Source organism: Mercenaria mercenaria, chromosome 4 (genome assembly GCF_021730395.1).
Source record: "Mercenaria mercenaria strain notata chromosome 4, MADL_Memer_1, whole genome shotgun sequence".
Taxonomy (NCBI): Eukaryota; Metazoa; Mollusca; class Bivalvia; order Venerida; family Veneridae; genus Mercenaria; species Mercenaria mercenaria.
Genome location: NC_069364.1, coordinates 83,923,785 through 83,940,601, shown reverse-complemented (window position 1 = coordinate 83,940,601; position 16,817 = coordinate 83,923,785). Strand labels below are relative to the sequence as shown.

Genomic DNA, 16,817 nt, shown 5'->3' with positions numbered 1-16,817 from the left:
TTCTACATACCAACTTTCATTTTCCAATAAAATGAAATAGTTTCTGTGCTTTTTAAAAGAAATTAAACTGTTCACTTTCCTTAGTATTGGACCTTTAACGAATACGTCTTGTTACAACTGCCACGTTTATAGAATATTGTTTTTAACAAATTATAGAGGAATAAACTGCGTGTTTAATATTTATCTTATTCAATGCGCAGGTCAAGGTTGTAAAAATGCAGTTTTGAGAGTGCAGAAGGGCAAGGAGATGAGCGAAATATGCGGCACATTTAACGACAGTGAGCTTTCTAAAACTGCGATCACGTCCGATGGTGATACGGAAGTTATACAGTAAGAACGCATATTTTCACATGTTTCCACTGTATAATGTGGTCTATTATTGTTTAGCTGATAAATGCTAATTTAAAGGAAGTTCGTGCAGTTTATATTTATTACCCTGGACTTCTGAATAGTGCTTGCGCCTAAGCAAGGGTTTTGTAGAAGCCGCGTGTTTAATTGAATAGCTAAAGGTTCATTGGATGTCAAAGATACAGAGAAAGAGGTTTATAACAAGCAGAAAATAGAACATTTAATAAACACAATTATTTTAGGAATATCGTTTCACATCCCGCATGTCTTCCAGTTAATAATTATGTACACTACTGTTTGATCCCCGAAATTCGTACAGGGTTTTTCATTAAGTGCGACTTTGATATGCAAACTTAAGAGATAGGTGATACATCATTTTAAGGTCCGACAAGGAAGTATGATCTTTCTTCTTTTGAGATATCTTTTAAAGAAAAATATTTCTTTTTTTTTTCCTGTATAAAATTCTTGCTCAGAATTACGGATAGGTTTGTTCTCTCTCGAAGTTTACAAATATTTACATGAAAGTAATGGTTTTTAAGTTTACTTAGATTTTCTTAAATTTTAATAACAATCCACAGAGAAAAAAGTCAAAATTTAAAACCTTTTCGATGTCTAAATGACTGAAATTTACAATGGAAGATACTCTATATCAAAATAGACTATTGAAGATAAATTCAAAACGAGTCAAGATATTTAAATAAAATAAAGTTTCTTATTATACTTTCTCAGAGTTGTTTGAAATGATATGTAACATGAATTAATTTATATTTAACTTTTAGTCTGCTGGCGGCAAGTGATTCTGTTTTTGCGACCAGCTCAGACTCGGCCTACACATCCTTGCTATTCAGCCCGTAATTTTTCAGTGAACACTCCTTTGAATAATAAGTTGCACTGTCCACATTGAACAATGGACCGGTCCAATTTAGAAATTTAGCAGGGTTAAGGTTAAAGAGAAATTAAGGAAAAGGTGTCACTGAAAATATGGATCAGACAGTACTATAATTATATTACCTCCTTTCAGATTTCTGACCTCCAGTGCAGCACTTGGTTTCAAGGGATTTAAACTGACATGGACCGAGCTACATATTTCAGGTAAGTTCAGCTCAGTATATTTGTCCTTGACCAGTGTTACCGTTCATTTGACTAAACCAGAAACTGTTTTAAACATATGAGACCAGTTCATATGCCTTATAATTTCTTAACCAGATACTTGTTACGCGTTCCATGTAGCTCAATAACAAAATATATACCTCAGTGTTAAATAACCGAGGAGTTGACGTGCACTTCGGTTTAGATAAAATTACACACAAAAAAAAACCATTTAAATGATAGAAATAAAAAAAACACATGACAAACATGAATGATAGACCAGCAGGCAAAGCCGTACTCGAAACAATCACAGCCAATCGTAGAGCCCTCCGCTGAGAATTGGGGGTATCTGTAATATATTCTTGTCTAAATAGGTCAATGATATCAAATGTGTATATTTACTTTTTTGTTTCAATTCAACAGAGTTTTAATTTGCAGTTATTCTGAAAGTATATTTTTCACCACTTTTTTTCACTGTTGAATAAGTCGTCTATTCTAAAATGTTGTACCGAGAAAGCAATTTGAACGTAAATTTATATTCATAAATGATTTTCATTCACATTATATTTAATGTTTCTAAACAGGTGGACCTTGTTACGGCTTCAAGTGTCAGACAACCGGACATTGTATTTCACCTGACCTGAAATGTAATCAATTGCCAAATTGTGGTCCTGTAGACAAATCCGACGAAATATGTAAGTTTTTTTGAATAAATTTCCGTTTACAAAAAGGCTTAAATACGGCTTGTTTCTTACGTTTTATTTTTAACAAAAAATGCCACGAAAATTGTAGATTTGGTATTTTCGTCTCACTTTTATTTCGCTAATTTTCGTATTGGTAAAATTTGCGACTAGTAACTGCTACGCTGTGATAGAAGTTGTTGTATACTAATAACGCATTTTTTATATATATATTTCGCTAGTCGCATTATTAGATATTTAGCGAATATAAAACCATCGCGAAAATTAGCCAATCTATGGTTATTTTTCTTTTTTATTATACATCGAACAAATGCTAAATTCTTTTATTTAACGCTGATAGTTTAGACATATGTATCACATTAGAGTGGTTAGCCGTTAGATGGTCATTGAAAAACAGCGCAATCCTGTGATGTGCACATATGCACGGTCTGTGATTAGTGTTAAAGTCGAAAACGAAAGTAACGTGAATATGTGTCTGCTAAATGTATTCTGTTTACAGTTTTACACATATGTTCCAAGCATTACTATTGTGCCGCACACTTTTAGCTGTTATGAAATTTACAAACATAGAATTACAATATTTATTATGAACAGTAGTGATATCACATTACTATGGCTATGTCGAGCATGTTATGTATCTATTTGAAAGCTTTTTTAATGACCTCGTCAAGAAAGAGGCTTGTGTTTTGTTTTGTTCATGTCGTTTTCGGCCGCCCGTTGGTAGACCATTTTGATTTTCGATTATCAATCACTAAAGAATTCTTTAGCTTACAACAATAAAATGTCATTCTTCCTTCTGGAACACTTAGAATTGGTAAGTCACATTTGACCGAACAACTGACCTCGAAAACTTGTCATTACACGCTGGCCAATCAAAGTCCGTGACCTTAGAAATAACCTCTGACGTTAAAATTATTCTGTCCTAATTGAGGCGACTCTCTGGCTGAACGCGCTCCGCGGATTACTTATTACTAGACCCGGGGATGGAAAAGTGGCGTTGTTGAAACATGCCAAACATATTATTTGTCACAAAGGTTAACAGACGTCGTTACCTTCAAATGCAAGGTCACGATGTGAAAACAAACCCCATTGCGACCCTCTCATTGTGCGCAACAAATTCACGCAACGAGTGATGGATGTCACACTCACGAGATTTATGACAGATACTACTAAATTACAGCCATGCATTACTTGATCAATGACCACTAAGTTTGTTATGTGCGAGGACGTAGACTGTTGGTGCATCAAATCACTACATTAGGATGTTAAACAGAAAAGATAAAGCGAATATATGTCAATAAGGTAGAATTGTCTTGTCCTTGCCTCCAATCCTGGGGTTCCACACACTGATTACCAATATTTAAAACAGAGATTGCAACCAAAATTTTACAAGATGATCAATATATATATATATATTTATATAGAAGTGCCCTAGAAGGAACTTTTGCTATGCATTTACTTGTAAGACGGTTGCCTTTTGTCAATATATAATCCCGGGTCTATAGATCAAAGGCAAAGGTTAAGTCTGAAAACGATTAAAGCACATTATCTGAATATCATTTAAGCTTACAGTTTTGTGACTTTGAAAGTAAAAATAAGTTTTGATCGAGATGCTTGGGCTCATCAACCATATAACCGTTTGTAGCCGTGTCGTTTTTTGTCAGGGGGTCAGAGGTCAAGAACACAGTGACCTTGAGACTAAATGTGTTTAGGATTTCTACATCGAGTATGCTTGGGGCCACAGGCATCTGACTTCAGTTCATGAATGGATAGTCAAAGATCCTTATTATTCTGTGGCTCATTAGGTCAAAGGTGAAGATCTCACCATACTTTGGACCAAATATTACACACTCTATCATTATACCGGGCATATATGTTTTACAAACAACTCTTGTTTTTTTTATAAATAACTTGTGAAGGAACGATGTCGTTTTAGAGAGGCTGAGGCTGCATACGTGTATAGGTACATGGGATATTTTGATATAATGCTGCTATAAGTTCCTGTCGTGTCAAATTTCAGAGCCTTGCAATGTTAACAAAGCTCGGACGGCCATAAAACTATGTTACTCTGAGAATTTATTTGTGATCATCCACCTCATTAATTGATTGGTTTAATTAAATAGCCTCTTATTTCTATGTGTACAAGCTAGTTACCCGTATGCATACACGTACATATACACGTATTAAAATCTCAATCTCTCTGTCATATTTATTGCAACACATTCAACTTTTTATTTATTTATTTTTTTGTAAAAGAATGTATATGTTTACAAAGCAGATATTTTCCGGCCAGAATATTTGTAAATTTAGAATCACATTTAAGCCTAGCCAATACATGTTATACTGATATATTTCCCTATATTCGCAAAACATACTCTTTTTGAAGAGAACACTTAAGGCTAGGTACGAAATGCCGTGAGAAAGTCTGCTTTTTAATGTATTACACCACAGTGTATATAACCCCTGTGACTCTCTCTGTTGGATCTTTGTTTGGTAGGTGGGGCAAGCTCCGTGGTGTCATCGACTCTATTATTACTTTGTTTGGTAATGATAGCGTCGGAATTTTTGTATTTGTAGGTAAGGGTTCGGGACGCATGAAATAATACCAGTTTAATTGTGGATATATCATAACAGTTCTGACTGACACGCATTTCATTTAATACTCTCCTGCTATATATCCTGCCACAAATGTGTATTGCGTGCTTGTTTGCGTCATAATCAAGTTAACGACAGTGTGACGTCATTTTAAATTCAAAATTTGAAATTGCGAAACACTGATGTTTAATTATCAATATAATGTGTAATAAATTAAAAAGATGAAAATTAATATTGTGTGTAATTTATTTTAAATTGTACATGGAATATACCATATTTTTGACAGTTATTACTCAGGGTGGCTAACCCACGTGACTTTTAGATACCGTACACACGGAGAAAACGTCTTGATTCAGGCAGCACTTTGTCTACTTGACAGATTTTCATAAAATAAAGTGCGTCGAAGACAACAAAGTGATTGCTTTCTTCCACCCAAAGCGTCTGTCATCAGTTCTCAGTACTTTTCTCAAACACTTCGCGCAACTGCTTTTCGTGGACTAACTGTGTAGATAATGTACATACTTTCGCAGTTGGACGAAGTTTTGAGAAAAGTACTGAGAACTGATTGCAGGAGGTTTTAGCGGAGGAAAGCATTCATTTTACTGTCTTGAAAGCTCTTTATCTTATGAAAATCTGTCACGTTATATGGAAAATATAGGCAGTGTCCCCTGAATCGGGACATTTCTCTCCGTATGTATATTGTATCCAAAAGTCACCTGGGTTAGCCGCCCTGTTACTGGCATTGTAACAGTTATACACTGAAGATCCCTAACCATACACATTAGTGGCAAATAAGAAAACATGGAAAATTAGCATTTAATTGTGTCAAAGGTCAACACGTGAACGATGAAATATGTATTTTTAACCGTTTTATGATATGCCTTTTGGAACAAAATTACAATAATAGTGCTAATTTGAAGTGTATTATTGTATCTCTTGTTAATTTGTTAGTTAAACATTATAATGATTTTTTACTGAATGTGTCTTTTGCATTTTTTTTCGCTAAAATGTCCGTACGTAAAGGTTGAGTTTTTTTTACATTTCTTCCCGTTAAAATGTTCGTATCTAAAACATTGCGTTTTTTTTTTTTCATAATTAACAAGAGAATAAACGTTTGTAATACTTAGTTGCTTTAAAAAGTTCAAACGAATCTTATATCGTTTGACGTAAATCCTGTTTGTTTGCTGTTAAAGTATATATTAATTAACACCTGGATAATAATAATTATAATATATATGTATGCTCTTTTTATGCCCCCGAAGGGAGGCATATAGTTTTTGAACCGTCTGTCGGTCTGTCAGTCTGTCCGTCTGTCGGTCTGTCAGTCTGTCCGCAATTTTCGTGTCCGGTCCATATCTTTGTCATCGATGGATGGATTTTCAAATAACCTGGCATGAATGTGTACCACAGTAAGACGACGTGTCGCGCGCAAGACCCAGGTCCGTAGCTCAAAGGTCAAGGTCACACTCAGACCTTAGAGGATAGTGCATTGATGGGCGTGTCCGGACCATATCTTTGTCATCGATGGATGGGTTTTCAAATAACTTGGCATGAATGTGTACCACAGTAAGACGACGTATCGCGCGCAAGACCCAGGTCCGTAGCTCAAAGGTCAAGGTCACACTTAGACGTTAAAGGATAGTGCATTGATGGGCGTGTCCAGTCCATATCTTTGTCATCGATGGATGGATTTTCAAATAACTTGCCATGACTGTGTACCACAGTAAGACGACGTGTCGCACGCAAGACCCAGGTCCGTAGCTCAAAGGTCAAGGTCACACTTAGACATTAAAGGTCATTTTTCATGATAGTGCATTGATGGGCGTGCCCGGTCCATATCATTGTCATTCATGCATGGATTTTAAAATAACTACGCATGAATGTGTGACACAGTAAGACGACGTGTCGTGCGCAAGACCCAGCTCCGTAGGTCAAAGGTACTTAACTCTAACATCGGCGATAACTATTCATTCAAAGTGCCATCGGGGGCATGTGTCATCCTATGGAGACAGCTCTTGTTTTTTTTTTGGAAACAAAATTTTAATATGTATATTTAATTTGCAAAGTAATTTTCCCTTTCAAATGCTAAGTCAAACAGTATGTCATGTTCTGTTATACTCGTGTAAATATTTCAAAAATACATACGAAAAGTTTCAATATAAAACTATATTTTGAAAATATCTGTACATATTTATGTGTAGTTTTGAGAAAGGGCTCTAAATCATAAAAAATAAGTATGATTTACATAAAAAATATTTGAAAGTGTTTCGATGATGAATGGTGCTACAGTTTTATTCGTAAACGGCTAACATGGCTAAAATGTTAGCAACATTTTGTCTGAGAGTTTATTCTACACATAAAATAGGTCATGGTTTATCGTGTAGTTCTCACACGTATAATACATATTTCCCAAGCTTCAACACAAATGTAGCTAACTTATTTGGAATTAATCATTAATGGCAATTTTATCAAACCTCTGACTTCGCAAATTTCGCTTTCGCAAAAGTGTTTACCATCCTTAATTGGCAGTTCACATTCATATGTATACAAAACAACTGCACAACTCATGTAAAGTCAATTCTGTTCAAGTGAAACTAGTTTTAATGTTAATTAGTTTTGACGTATATATGCATCTTTTACTCCAGCTATTGCAATGTGGTTCATTCTTTTTTTCCAGTTAAAATAATTACTTCTATAAATTTTGATTCTTTTCTTCGTAGACAGTATTCAAAAAATAAATCAGAATATTTTTCATTCAAAATACATTGATTATGCAAATCGCGCTTAAAATCTTCCTTTTAAGTACTAGTATTAATTATTGAAACAAGCTATAATTATGCTTTACCTTCATTATTAACTGATTTACCTTCAGTATTTATTGAAACGAACTATAATGATTTAGGAGTGACAATTCAGTATCGTAGTATCCAGTGAAAACTATAAATGCTTATGAACCTTTGGATCTTATTATTCAAAAGTTAGATATAACAGCGAATAGTACAAGTCAGTGAAATGACCATTGGTTCATCCGAATACTATAACACTTTTCTTAAAAAGGAGGCAGTATATTCATGTTCAGTATTAATTAAAATTGCTTTTCTTTACGACTGCAACTTTCATATTTACCAGTCATTTTTTTGTATTCTTAGTGTTTTTGTTTCTATTGACATAATATTAAACGCTTATGTCCATAACAAGCTTATTAATTCCACCTTAATGTATACCTCAGGTCGGCCTTTGGCTAGCAGTCATGGTATGTAAAATGAGTTGTCCATATTTTGCTAGCAGCTCACAAATTCTCTTAAGCATTACTCACAGTTCTTTTAGTTGTAAATGTGTGTATCTAATTGAAACTCCACTAACTAATTATAGAGTAGATTATTACATACATTTGTTTAACTCTGTTTTCTTCTACGTTTACTTTAAAACTGTTTGTTTACAAATTAAACCTACAATTCTATCTTGTTATGCATGTATCTGATGTTACACGTCAGTTTGATCAGTCTCCTTTTCATACAGCAGAATTTGTTTTTTTAAATGAGCCGTGCCATGAGAAAACAAACATAGTGGGTTGGCGACCAGCATGGATCCAGACCAGCCTGCGCATCCACGCAGTCTGGTCAGGATCCATGCTGTTCGCTAACAGTTTCTCTAATTGCTATAGGCTCTGAAAGCGAACAGCATGGATCCTGACCAGACTGCGCGGATGCGCAGGCTGGTCTGGATCCATGCTGGTCGCAAAGCCACCATGTTGGTTTTCTCATGGCACGGCTCAAATATTATTTCAGTATCAAAACTACATGTAGAAATATTGATCAGAGGTACATATTTGCTATTAATATGACGGAACCGATACTGCCTCAAGAAAATAAACAATATTTTGTCCGTTATTACATCGAACATCAGCTACAAAGGACTTAAGTCGATAAATCACGATAATATATCATGTTCTATTTTTTATGCCCCCGAAGGGAGGCATATAGTTTTTGAACCGTCTGTCGGTCTGTCGGTCAGTCTGTCGGTCGGTCTGTCAGTCTGTCCGCAATTTTCGTGTCCGGTCCATATCTTTGTCATCGATGGATGGATTTTCAAATAACTTGGCATGAATGTGTACCACAGTAAGACGACGTGTCGCGTGCAAGACCCAGGTCCGTACCTCAAAGGTCAAGGTCACACTTAGACATTAAAGGTCATTTTTCATGATAGTGCATTCGTGTCCGGTCCATATCTTTGTCATCCATGGATGGATGTTCAAATAACTTGGCATGAATGTGTACCACAGTAAGATGACGTGTTGCGCGCAAGACCCAGGTCCGTGGCTCAAAGGTCAAGGTCACACTTAGACGTTAAAGGTCATTTTTCATGATAGTGTATTCGTGTCCGGTCCATATCTTTGTCATCCATGGATGGATTTTCAAATAACTTGGCATGAATGTGTACCACAGTAAGATGACGTGTCGCGCGCAAGACCCAGGTCCGTGGCTCAAAGGTCAAGGTCACACTTAGACGTTAAAGGTCATTTTTCATGATAGTGTATTCGTGTCTGGTCCATATCTTTGTCATCCATGGATGGATTTTCAAATAACTTGGCATGACTGTGTACCACAGTAAGACGACGTGTCATGCGCAAGACCCAGGTCCGTAGCTCAAAGATCAAGGTCACACTTAGACGTTAAAGGTCATATTTCATGATAGTGCATTGATGGGCGTGTCCGGTCCATATCTTTATCATTCATGCATGGATTTTAAAATTATTGGGCATGAATGTGTACCACAGTAAGACGACGTGTCGCGCGCAAGACCCAGGTCCGTAGGTCAAAGGTCCTAAACTCTAACATCGGCCATAACTATTCATTCAAAGTGCCATCGGGGGCATGTGTCATCCTATGGAGACAGCTCTTGTTTTCTTTTGAGTGTGTTATTCTTTGTATTTCGTTAACTTTAATCCTTCAATTGCTTATGCTTTAAGAAGCCATCAGTCTTGCTATATTTGTTTTAACTTTATCCTTCTTTCATGTTTCTTGGTTCTAATTTCGCTACAAAACGTTTTCATATCTATTTTGCATACATATAAACATGCGTACGAGAGTTATTTCTATTTTGATTATTTCGTTTCCGCTTAATTACATATAGATTTATATGTTTTTCAAGATTCCTTTTGGCATCTTTTTCTAAAATTGCCCATTTGTTGTCGTAAATGTTTTCCTATGTAATTGTTACAGATATCACTTTTTATACGCCAAGTTCTACTGTAAATACGAAAAATTAAACGAAATACTCCGCATGAGCTGACTTTAAGCATGTGCCATGTTCCTATACTAATTGCATCAATTAATAACAAAACTAATTTGTTAATTTAAAAGATATATATGAAAGATATATATGAAACATATAGATGTTAATGTTATTATTCTTATTAGCAGTAAATCAGTGAATTCGTGAATCACATTAATTGTGTAAACACTTTTTGTTGCAACGTGCAATTCAACTATATTTAATTAAATTCAGTTCATAAGTTCACGTTAGCAATAAACCGATGCCATTATCTTCTGAATTTACATAGTATTTCCTATGTGCAGCCGATGGTTTGTTTATTTGTTTTCAGGTCCGACGCCGGAGAAAGTGCAAGTTGTTCACATTGTTATTGGTACCTCAATATCTGTGTTCTTTTGTGTAGTTTTACTTATCTGTGGAGTGTACCATAGGAAAAAATTCCGACCACGTGATCGCCACTCTCCGGAAACTGATAATGTGGAGGTGCGTTATGTAGCCGCCACTTCCGGAAGTAACACAACTGACAGATTGCTCACTATTGACAAATCAGAATCAAATAGATCTTCCGTACAGACTCCTGAAAAGACAGAAATTGCTCGTGATCACACTGGTCACAATGCAGAAGTGAAAAAAGTATTTAATGAACATGAAAACGGTCCGGGTGACCAGAATTCATTGAGACATAATCATACTGTAATTTCTCAGGAGAAACCATCCACATCTACGAACCCCCGTCCTGTGACTGCTCCAAAAATTCAAAAAGTTTCGATAGTTTGATAAAAATAATTGTAGGATTTTTCAAATTTCAATGATGCTAAGTAAATGCACGAGAAAAATGTGCTTGACTTTTACGTGCATGTTATCGTAGTGCTACCCGGTGAAAAAAAAGACAGTTGCGTAATGAATTTGTAGCAAACGACGAAAAAGATACATAAAGGAAAGAGGGCGTTGACGCTACAAAATGGCCAAATCCTTCAAGATGCAAGAACGAAAACCATCTTAGCAGAATTGCGACAGTGACAATACAGTGAGGTATTAGATTTGTTAACCATTACGGTGAGGAGTAGTTTTATCCAATCGAAAACTCGCATTTGTTCACAGATACCCATTCCATGTTAAGCCATTCTCGGAAATAGTATCGTCTGCCCGATTTTCACGTACCGCGATCAAATATCCCAGATGATCCCTTTTATAGTCACTTTGACTCGGACTACGTCACATCTTAAATAAGTTTGAAATGATGGCGTTTTAAATGATGTAATAATTTTATAGATTCTAAATCTAACATCAACAGATCATTGTAAATAATCAGCATTGGCAGTAAAGTGTGAATCATTTTATGAAGATATTATATCGACAAAGGTCGGGGTAGTTTTCTTGATAATTATTATTGAATTAACTGTGATTATTAAGTTATTACATGTAAAATGTACATTCGTCATAACATTGATATGAGGGAAAAGGAGGTTCATACATTTGTTATAAAATGCTCGTTTAACTCAGTTGGTCAGAGCGTTTTTGTACTGATAGCAATAGATGTTCATCATTTTGCTTATTTTATTAAGTTAGCTATGTGTGGGTCATAACATGGCAGTTTGCGTTTGACACAGGTTAAGTCAATACAGAAATAAACATGTAATCATCAACAGATATTATCACAATATGTGTATTATAACACTGTTTGGTCTTTTAATTTACAGGTTATGTTTTCTTCTGATGTGTGAAATTAAGGTCTTGAAATTCAGTTGTCGCCGACATGTATTGAATTGTAATACTTTTACTTTTGTCTTGCAATGAATGTATTACCATAATTCAAGAGCAAACATAGCTCTTGATATATTGCCGGACTGCTCGACAATTTGCAAATGTATTTGCTATTTTGTAGTCTACTTTTTATATCTCCGACATATGCATAATAAGTCGAACAAAATTCGATATGTTAAATTAATTCAGAACTATAAACAGGTCTATAATATCTTTATGAAATACATTGTTTTGATAGATATATGTTCTTTACATTGAATATAAACAGTGTTTAAGCAATTTACAAGTTGAATACTACTTTTAGACATGTACAGTTTAAAATTACCACAAGCGCTTAAGAACGTTTCATGTTCGCTTAGTGCCAGTGTGAACTTCACAAAAACTGTATAACTTGATAACGGCTTGTCTTGCTGAGTAGTATAGAACCATGCATTTTGTCATACATTAAAGCTGTCATAGGTCATAAATTGAAAATTGACAGTTCAACTGTTGAACATAAAGTATCTAATTTTTACATCGAATTGTAGGGTCAAGTGTGTGTTGTGATTTCTTCGTTTGTGAACGTGATAACTAATTCATACTTATATCAATGAAGGTTGTTCCCTTGCTCTGGATTGTCCATATTTTGAATAAATCCAATTTACTCGGAGCAGTTTGGACAGGACTGTACACCGCTGGGGATAGTTATTGCAAAACCACTGAATCACTATCAAATTTGTTATTCTGTTGCAGTTACTAACAAAATAAACCTTTTCTAAATTTCCAACAATTTGCAATACGTTTCAAGGTCTAAGGTCACTGACAATTATCCACAACAAATTTTGAAGAAATCTGAGATCGACATAGTCGCTCTGGACCTCCTGCTGTAGAGAGTGTTTGCGTTCATATTTCATTAAAAAAAAAGAATTTATTTTAAAAAGGCCATATGCTTCTTTAATATAAATCATCTTGTTTGAACAGGATATGTTACATATATTTAAACAGCTTTGCATATGCGATGTGTTCAGATATGTCCGGTATAATTCTCATATAGTTTTTGTATTTTTTCTCTTTTTTTCTCTTTTGTTTCTAAAGGAAGAGTGCTCTAGACAGTTTATTCCTATCCTTCCATAATTGCAGAAATTTTTGCTGTATTATCTAAGGTAACATAAAAAGGTTTTTATATTACCTGCGCAAAGATTAATGGTCACGGTTTTAATTTCCACCAGAACTACTTCTTTTGTTCATTTGTATCTAAAGAATAAACAGCTCGGTATTGATTTAACATGTCTGGAAGAATCGGACATTATCAAAATTATTCATAGCAAAAAATGCAAAATGCAAAGCACCAAGATCGTATATCTTAAATTAGCTTAAATTTGCAGAGTGTCATTCTATTCATTACAAATTGAAATACATAATTTAAAACAAATTGAAATATATACATTAAAACAAATTGAAAAACATGCTTTAACATTTAGCCTCCTGGCGGCAAATGATCCTGCCTTTGCAACTAGTGCAGACCAAGATCAGCCTGCACGTCCGTGCATGCTGATCATGGTCTGCACTGTTCGCTATTCAGTCAGTGAATTTTCAGTCATCACCCCTTTGAATAATAAGTGGTACTGCCCAAATTGAAGGGTGGACCAGTCCATTTAAGAAATTTAGCACGCTAAAGGTTAAAATACATGTACCTTCTATAATTTCACTATTATTGCTCATTTATTTATCAAAGGGAATGGCAAGATTGTTTGAATGTTTATTAGTCTGCTTGGCCGTCAAAATCCTTAAAAGCAGGGAAATATTTTTGAAAACTAAAAATGACAAAGTTATGTTGTTTTTTTTTTAGATATATTTGACGTCAGTTCGTTTCCATTGCAAAAGTAAAATGTAGTAAATTCATTTTATTTTATATCTACATTTAAACGATATTTAGTTAATTCTGTATTAATTCTAGGACAATCTAGGACACAATATAATATAATGGTTATTAATTTATGCAAGGGCATTTGCTACATTGAAAACAGAACATTTAGCAAATTTTTAATGACGATAGACCTGTCTTGGTTAACTGCTTTAATTTAACTCCATCTGTATGTTGGTTTGATTGTGAAGTTGTGAATGGTTAAAATAAACTAACTGTTATGCACAACTTCCCTCAGTTTCGTCTGTTGTATGATTCACGAAATTGCGTATTTAGATTTAAATTTATCATAGTAGTATAAAACTTTGTAAGATAAATGGTGCAATTATTTATAAAACTGTTTCATGTTTAGTAAGTTGTAGGATCTTTTAAGACAAAAGGAAAGTAATAAACTATGTAAGATTTACTTTTAAGCTCTAGGAAAAAATATTTACAAGTAGATGTGGTAGATTATTCTTGTTCCATAAACTTAGTTAGGATTTTAGTACGCTTTTTGTGTTGCCTTTTGTTAAATATTTTGTTATTCCGATTCATTTGACAATAAATACAAAGCCACTAACACCTGGGGTATTCCTGTACCATTATCGTTTTGTTACATAACTGTTTGAACTTTGGATGATCGATTAAGGACCATTTATTTTTTTGTTATGTTTCCGTTTTAATGTTCTATTTCTTTTTTTTTCTTGTTTTTCTTTTTGTTTTCAAAACGGTATGTTGTAATTTCATTACATTTTCCTGTGACGAAAGTACCTGAAGGCCAAACTATTTTGTGACAGTTTCTTTCTTATCAGTAGTATACATATTAATGGCCATTAGACATGAAACAGATCATGTTATAATTGCATCATTTCTTCGATGGTGCCTTTATACATCATGTATATACATCATGTGTAAATATTCACTGCTACATTTTATACGAACATAATGTTTTCATTAATAATATTATGTATATATCGTTTTTGTCACTGACATAATTTGATTATCGCTTTAAATTCATCTTCTCTTTACATTTTTGTAAATAAAATTGGAATAGGAATGCATTACCTGGGTCGGTCGATAAGAGAACATGTTTTAAGGACATTGTCACTTAATAATAACATACTAGATTGTTTAAAATGATTTAAACTGTTTGCTTTTTTTTTTTGGTGTTCATGCAAAAACTAGAAACGAATATATCGTTATTAAGTTTTCAATCTAAGATACATCTCAAAAAATATATTTGTGTTGTCATGACAATCAAAATTCCAAAGCAACAATACACCGTGTGACGACAGGGCTTTATAGCAAATGAAATGAGAAAATAAATGTATCTTTCAACATGTTTTCGAAAAGTCTACAAATATTCAAATTTATTGTATTATTGAAAGCGATTTGCAAAATTTCTTGTATAAATGGCATGTAGTAAACAACGGCGACGTCAGAATTAAATTATCTTAGATCTTCAGATAGTGAGGACAACTTCTTCACTTTTTCAAATTATGAAGTTAATAGAATGGTCTTCAAAAATATTCTGTTATCCTAATTTTGGTTGCAAGTTTTGTCGTGATGGAACGATCTACATGCTAAACGTCCCTTGCTGTCAAAAATAATCCTCATGCAACCTTATTACATATACATTAAGGTTGCTGTCCAAAAAACTAATCTTTTAGAAGACAGTTACAGGCAAATGTGGCGAGGAAATTATGCAACATTGAATGCGATACCATTATTGTTTGTAATTATTACTGGTTCTTATAAAAATGATGAATGGTTAAAGGTTTTGCAAGAACACGAGTTGTTTGACTGTGTTACATGGTGATAGTGAAATAAAGATAACACTTTCTTTACAGGCAAATGTAGGAGTGAACTTGTATTACTAGTTTTTTTGAATTTGCTGTTCTTGTTTTGCGACGGATATTATATTATCTAATTTTACAGAAAATATCTAAGGCTGTATGAAGAGAGTGCATTGTCTGATTGAGTTGCATTATTTTAATTAGATTGTCACGAAGCCTTAGCGAGATAAAATGTATTGTCCGAATGAAAATATTTTACTAAACTTTTGATTAAATGTATACATTTTGATATATAAAATTGTTTCAAAAATGTATTTTAAACAAGGAGCTTTGGGTAAAAGTCAAACTGTCCAATTCGATTTATTAGTAACTGTAAGTGAAAATAATGTGAAACGAAAGTAAGTGTGTTACTTCTGGAAGTACATGTTATTATTTTAAAAACAATCGTGTGATCTATGAAATAAGTTGTAAACATGTCGCTACTGCATTAGACACACAGTAAAACGTGCTGTTAAACAGCTTACGCCAAACACTGACTTGAATAATATTGTTGTTTCATTTTTTTTTAAATATTTTGTAAACTTTGCTATATGATTTCACCATTTTGAAATTTTGAAGTTTAGATGTAAATATGAAGGAATGGCTTTCTGATATTAGGAAATTATTTATTTACTCAGTCATGTCTTTACATTCTAGCTTTATCCACTCTTGCGTTATACTTTCATTCTTGTCACGTGATTTGATATAAGTGCTTAGTGTACTGTTATTGCGTTTTAGATATTTATTATGAAATAGAACTGTTGTAAGATGTGTAGATTTATAACAAAATGGAATAAATAAACATATCAAAATATATATCGTTGTAAATGTATAAAGTTTATTCTTTTCTGCAAAGCCGGTATAACAGTGCACAGTAGTAGTCGCCTTATAACTGACTATATCATGGAAATAAAGCTCTCCCACTTAGCTCGATAGGAAGGCCGCAGATGGTTTGTGAGTTTGATCCCAGGGTGAGGTGTATGTTTTCCGTGACGAAATGATACAAGACATTGTGTTGGGAGGCAGCTCTGAATTACAGTTGCTTGTGGAGAACAGGATAGTTCTAAGTGGTATAGAACCCAGGAACGCTGGTTAGGTAAGCTGCCCGTCGTTTCATAACTGGAATACTGCTAAAAAGCGTCCTAATTCACAATCAAACATTAATAATGGAAATAAAGTTTACCGACCAAGTTAATATTGTTATAGCATGACTACGAGAACTGGAAGTAAAATGGCTAGTGGCAAACTACATTAAACTGTCCGATGAAAACATTTAACTGTGACAACAAATTCCTAAACTTCACAGGGAAGTTGACAGAAACGTCAGAG

At 34.1% G+C, this 16,817-nt stretch overlaps 1 protein-coding gene across 8 annotated transcripts in view; it reads left to right on the top strand.

Annotated features, from left to right (window-relative positions):
* The window catches only part of LOC123552330 (dorsal-ventral patterning tolloid-like protein 1), a 296,660-nt gene extending 280,356 nt beyond the window's left edge, over nt 1-16,304 (top strand). For 5 of the 8 annotated variants that reach the window (XM_045341905.2, XM_045341904.2, XM_045341903.2 and 2 more), the window contains 5 exons: nt 201-330; nt 1,370-1,440; nt 2,022-2,132; nt 7,963-7,986; nt 10,339-16,304. In XM_045341905.2, the coding sequence (XP_045197840.2) occupies nt 201-330; nt 1,370-1,440; nt 2,022-2,132; nt 7,963-7,986; nt 10,339-10,784 (782 nt within the window). In that variant the 3' untranslated portion in view covers nt 10,785-16,304. Of the gene's footprint in view, nt 1-200; nt 331-1,369; nt 1,441-2,021; nt 2,133-4,635; nt 4,716-7,962; nt 7,987-10,338 lie in introns of all 8 variants that reach the window. The other 3 variants (XM_045341906.2, XM_045341907.2, XM_045341902.2) reach the window with 3 other exon arrangements.
* Nucleotides 16,305-16,817: the final 513 nt, after the last annotated feature.